The 6,320-nt window shown below is 34.2% G+C and overlaps 1 protein-coding gene across 1 annotated transcript in view; it reads right to left on the bottom strand.

Moving 5' to 3' along the window:
* The window catches only part of LOC119674896 (uncharacterized protein K02A2.6-like), a 17,552-nt gene extending 15,003 nt beyond the window's left edge, over positions 1–2,549 (bottom strand). Inside the window, exons 1-3 of the mRNA XM_038086052.1 lie at positions 2,045–2,549; positions 1,149–1,966; positions 27–1,079 (exon numbers count right to left, since the gene is read on the bottom strand). Of these exons, the coding sequence (XP_037941980.1) occupies positions 27–1,079; positions 1,149–1,966; positions 2,045–2,549 (2,376 nt within the window). The remainder of the gene's footprint in view (positions 1–26; positions 1,080–1,148; positions 1,967–2,044) is intronic.
* Positions 2,550–6,320: the final 3,771 nt, after the last annotated feature.

Below are 6,320 nucleotides of genomic sequence, written 5' to 3' on the forward strand. Positions count from 1 at the left end.
AAATCGTCGGATTCAAATCGAATTACATCCTTCCGAATACGACCACTTTTTCGAAGTTGAACTACTTCGGTAGAACGTTCTTCACTAGGCATTAATGTTGATTGGCTAGATGAAGGCGGTGTGGCATTGATGAAATTTGGAGCGAATTCAAAAATTGGTTGTGAAGAGAGGTCAGAGCTACTTCTAGTTTTAAGCTGATTAACATGACGTTTGATGTAACCAAAAGATGTGTTCACTCTGTAAACCATTTTACCAAGTTGTTTCACAATAACTCCTTTTATCCATTTTTCCCCTCTTGCGTAGTTTCGAGCGAAGACGGGTTGCTTTAGACTGAATTTCATTTTCCGTTTCGAAGCTTCAAGGTGCTTTCTAGGCGATTCAAACAGTTGACTCAACAAGGTACGAACAGGCCTTCCATGTAAAAGTTCTGCAGGTGATTTACCCTCAGCATTCGGCATTGCACGATATGTTGCAAGATATTTTGATACAGCGAATTTGAGAGACAATCCATCGTCAATGTTTTTCTGAACAGCAGTTTTAAAAGATCTGACGAATCGTTCGGCTAACCCGTTTGAGGCTGGATGAAACGGCGCTGTTGTTATATGTTTGATGCCAAGTTTTGAGCAAAAATGTTTGAATGCTTCAGCTGTAAATTGCGGACCATTGTCACTTACGATGGTTTCTGGTATACCTTCCAGAGAAAATATAGAAGACAATGCTGATATGGTGTCAACCGTTGTTGTTGTAGATAGTTGTACAACGAACGGAAATTGCGAGAAAGCGTCGACACAAATTAGCCACATTGAATTACAAAATGGACCAGCAAAGTCGATATGTACTCTCTCCCAAGGTCGATCAGCTTCAGGCCAGCTTACGTATTCACGTGCGTGAACAGGATTTGCAATTTTGCACACATCACAATTTTCAGTTAATTGTGCGATGTCTTTGTCAATATTAGTCCACCAGACATGTTGTCGAGCTAGCTGTTTCATTCTCGATACTCCCCAATGACCATCATGAAGAAGTTTAAGAATTTTCTGCTTAAGGGAGGCTGGAATGACAACCCGGTTGTACTCCGTCTGGAGGCAAAGCAAATTGTTGTTTAGTATTAAAGCAAAGCGATGATTGAAAAATGATCGAAGATCAGCATCTTGAGGCATTAGCTTTTCAGGCCAACCGTTTGTAACGAGAAAATAAACTCGGCGAAGAATTGGGTCATTTTTGGCATGCTGACGAATTATTTCAGCGTCGATAGGTGTGTTAAGTTCATTGATGTTGAAACAGGATTCTTCATGATCAAAAGTTTTGTCTTCACCAACAGGTAAACGAGATAAAGCATCGGCATTTCCATGCTCAGTAGTTTTACGATACCGAACATCATACTGATAAGCCATTAGTATAATAGCCCATCGCTGTAAACGATGTGACGTCATCGACGGCAACTGATGAATTGGATTAAAAATGCTAACAAGAGGTTTGTGGTCAGTAACCAAGGTGAATCTTCTTCCGTATAAATATTGATGGAAACGCTTGACTCCAAAAACGATAGCTAGCCCTTCCTTCTCTATCTGACTATATCGTCGTTGATGAATGTCGAGAGTTTTAGATGCAAAAGCAATAGGCCTTTCTGTACCGTCAACGTACGTATGCGAGAGCACGACTCCTATGCCATAGGAGGAGGCATCTGTAGCTAGAACCAACGGTAAATCTTCCTGATAATGTGCTAATTGCGCTGCATTGAGAATATGCGTTTTAAGAGCTGTAAATGCTTGTTGTTGTGCTGTACCCCATGTGAATTTTACATTTTTTCGGCGCAGCATGTTGATTGGCGCGGATAATTGCGAAAAATTAGGTATAAAATTATGGTAATAGTTTACCTTACCCATGAATGCTTCTGCTTGCTTTAGATCTTTAGGCGGCTGCAGGTTTTTTACTGCTTTTAGTCCTGACTCATCTGGCAATATACCTTTTGCACTAATTTGACGCCCGAGATATTCGATTTTATCTCGCAGAAAGAAACATTTTTCTTGCTTGCACCTGATACCATTTTGTTGCAAAATACGAAGTACTTGTTCTAGGCGGCTGATGTGTTGTTGAAATGTAGGTGCGGAGATGATGATGTCATCGAGATAATTTCCGCAACCTTCTACGCCTTGAAGTAACTGCTCAAGATATCTTTGGAATATAGCTGGAGCGCTTGCAATTCCAAACGGTAAACGTTGGTATTGGAATAACCCAAGTGGAGTGTTGACAACCATTATTGTTTTTGCTTCATCGTCGAGTTCCATTTGTAAATACGCATCCTTAAGGTCGATTTTTGTAAAATGTTGACCGCAATTAATTTTATGGAAAAGACTTTCGCGTATGGGCAAAGGATATTGTTCAATGTCAATTTGCGCATTGACTGCTTGTTTAAAATCCCCACAAATTCTTATGGAACCATCAGCTTTTGGAGCTAGTACAATAGGCGAAGCCCATTGGGAAAACTTCACAGGTTTCCAAATACCCGCATTTGTCAATCGATCGACTTCTTTCTTGAAAAGTGACATTTGCGAAAATGGAATTTGTCGGCTTTTGTAAAATTTCGGATGTGCATTTGGCTTTAAAAAAATACTGACCTTAAAGTTTTTTATTGTGCCAAGAGCTGGTTCAAAAATATCACCATATTTCTTACACAGCTCGCTAATTCTGTGTGATTCACTAACTGATTCACAGTTACAAATTTGTTGAATCTCAAACCCGAATTCTTTAAATAAATCGAAACCGAATAAATTGTTACAGTTTTCGACATCCACGACAACGATTACCACTTCCCTTTTTTGTAGTTATACCATCACGTTCCAAAACAAAACTTTTTTATTCAAAATTTATAGTGTCTAATTGCTCTTATCTATCTTTAGCACCAAATATAGGTGATAGTTGAGTTCAAGCACATTATTTAAAATAAATTATTTATTTAATATACCGATATTATATTAACTGTGGTATGGGAATTATTGTGACTGGAACTGTAAGTAATTAGTAAGTATTCATATTAAAATCTTTCACTTAAACAATATAAACAACATTCTATTTATACTTGTAACTCAATCTTCGTATAAAAAAGTGCTGTAAGATAGCACTATTGACTTTTATTGCTTCGTGATTGGTTTTTTTATTCTTAACATCGACTTATTATTTCATACTCTATTTATGTACTTTATTACAAGGGAATAGAGATATATTAAGTTTCCTTAGACGTTCGTAATTACAACACTGTACATTATATTATACAAACGGTAGTTGTTTTGTTATTTTTTACTATTACTATTATTTTATTATAATATTGACTTCAGTTAATAATAACTGCGTGGTAACAATAGAGCTGATTGAGTAACTTACAAAACAAAACCTTTTTGTTCATATAGACTTTATCTATTTTTAACACCATATATTTGTGATAGTTGAGTTAAAGCGCATTATATAAAATAAATTATTTATTTAATATACCCATATTGTATTAACCGTGGTATAGGAATTATTGTGACTGGAAATGTAAGTAATCAGTAAGTATTTATATTAAAGTCTTTCAATGACACAACACAAACCACATTCAATATATACTTGTAAGTTAATCTTCGTACAAAAAGTGCTATGCGATAGCATTATTGTCGTTTATCACTTTATAAATTGGTTTTTTACTATTCCCAAATACGATTTATCATTTATACTCTATTTGAGTACTTTACTACAAGGAAATAAATATTTATTGGGTTTCTTAGACTTTCAGAGGTATAACAATTTACAACATATTTTACAAATGACATGATGAGTTTTGCGTAACTCTATTAATCTTAAGATGTATGGCTAATACTATTCGTTAGTTTCAATTTTCCTACATATATTGTACATATTAATTAAAAAATTTTAACATAATAATAATTCCACAAAGTTGGTTATGTTATTCACTATCTTCAATATCTGAAGTGCTAAATAATAAACATCTTTACACAGTACAATAGACTTGTTCTTATATTCTGAAAATTTGAAGTCCAATCAATACTCTCTCGAATATTATTTAATTTTTTTTAAAGACACTTGTAATGTGATACATGACTAATATGATAACATTTTAAAGATAAGGAAAGCCAGAAAGAAAAATGTGTTTGGATAAAATGATGAAAAGCACCTTACATAATTTGGTTGATTTAACTAGATTTTATCTAAATATCAGGTTAAAATATTCTTACTCGACGCATCCTGTTGGCTCAACCATACCATATGTTAATGTTCATATCTTCTTTACTACATGAGCTACAATTTTTTCAACAAAATTATCAGGTCAGCTAGTGATTGGTTGAACCATATTTTTCTGACTGTAGAAGCTCAGCAATTGCATTTAGAGGGATAACATATTGTCACTATTTTCTTTTGCTTAAGACTTTTTTAGAACTGACCATTGCCCCCATATATCTCAAAAAATATTGAAAGTATAGACTTACAATTTTGTTTAGGGCTCACGATTGATATGATAAAAATACATTCTTACTAAACATTTTTCTAGAATTTACTTAAAATAGAACTTAGAAATTGTAATTGAATTAAAAGAACTGAGATCCTTATATGAAAAATAAAATGAAAAATATATCCAAAATTGACATTATTTAAAATAATAATTTTGCTCGCTGATTGATAAACGCTAATATATTTTTTATAGCCACGACTTTTTCAAGATATCTACTGAGAAATAATGTGCTGAAAACATGTTGGAACTATAAACGTGTGGTGGTCTAACTAAACAGATGGCGGAAATTTATGGATGCATTGAAATTTTTGTATACTATAGTAATTTATTATATTTATATCATACATACATCATTTATCATAATTATATGCTTACATAATTATGACGCAGATTTGATGATGTCCAATTTAGCTGTCAGAGACGGGAGAAACTGAAGGAGTTTAGACTGGGTGTAAAAATATGTTGAAGAGCGAAAAGACTTTTTCACAAAATTTCTTTTTGTGAAATAAGGAGTAAAAAAAAAATTAAGGATGTATATTAAACTATTTTTGTAAGTAATAGGCAGCTTTCCTACCACTCATATCCTACCAGGTAACATCCGAACTGGTATTGGAGTACATTAACAAGCTGAATATACTTGGCTGAAAAAATTAGGTGCACTAAATACTGATTCCGGGGCATACTGGTATCTAAGGCAATGAAATGGCAGACAAACTTGCAAGAAGAGGCACGGCTTTAATAATAATACGCCCAGAACCTTTCTGTGGTCTAGGCAAAGGAATTCTGTCCATTCTTATGAACGGCGCAGAGGAAAAAAAATGAGAACTCTATTAAGCAAAGTTACCAGGACTATCATCTAAAAGCATCTAAAATGCTTTTATGGACTTACAACTTAAAACGCTGCAAAGATTGTATAGAAAAATCAAAAAATAACCTAAGAACTATTACGGGATTATTAACCGATCACTGTGGATTCAATAATCACCTAACGAAGTTAATAATTCAATCCAACTCAGACTGCTGATACTGTAGAGGGAAGAGACAAACTGCATACTACGTGGTTGGGTAGTGTCCGGTACTGATACACAAGCGAAAGAAACACCTAGGAGGGTATTTCATGGATCATAAAGATTACAGAGTAGGAAATATGGTATCTATATTTTATGTCATTAAAGAAATCGGACTTGGAGAAACACTCTAATATGATTAGGGAGTGCCTGGCACTGATGCACAAGCAGAAGCAGAAGATCCACCTAGGAGGTGAATCATACGTATTCAAGACTAGGAAAGATGTTTCATTAAAGAAATCGGATTTGGGGAAGCACTTTATTTTGACTAAGTCGCACAATAGATATTTTAGGTCCCAGTGCACTATACTTTTTTCACAATAATAATAATGATACGATACCGATCTCTTCTCTTTTGTCGTTCTTGTTCCTATTTGTGTGTGGCGAATGGTACTTAGTAGCCGAATTCAATGTGTGGTATCGCAACGACGATCCGGCCGTTCTTGGAACCATTAGTGCCTATCACAGCCTTCGTATCGCTCTTGTTCCTTCAGTTACAAAATTTTATCGTAATTTTGTTTAATTAAAATGCCAAATACTTTTTATATCACCTAATAGTTAAATAATTATTTTTGTGATAAACCAAGTATTTAAATTGAATTTTATAATCTCATGCAGTTTTTGTCTGCCACAAATATGCCTCTCATAATTTCGTCATTTAACCAATATAAGCATAATTTGAGTTTAATTTATGTCAATCAAACGATACCCCAAAATAATTATATATCAACATTTCCATTTAATGCCTA

This window comes from Teleopsis dalmanni, chromosome 2, assembly GCF_002237135.1.
Source record: "Teleopsis dalmanni isolate 2A chromosome 2, ASM223713v2, whole genome shotgun sequence".
Lineage (NCBI taxonomy): Eukaryota > Metazoa > Arthropoda > Insecta > Diptera > Diopsidae > Teleopsis > Teleopsis dalmanni.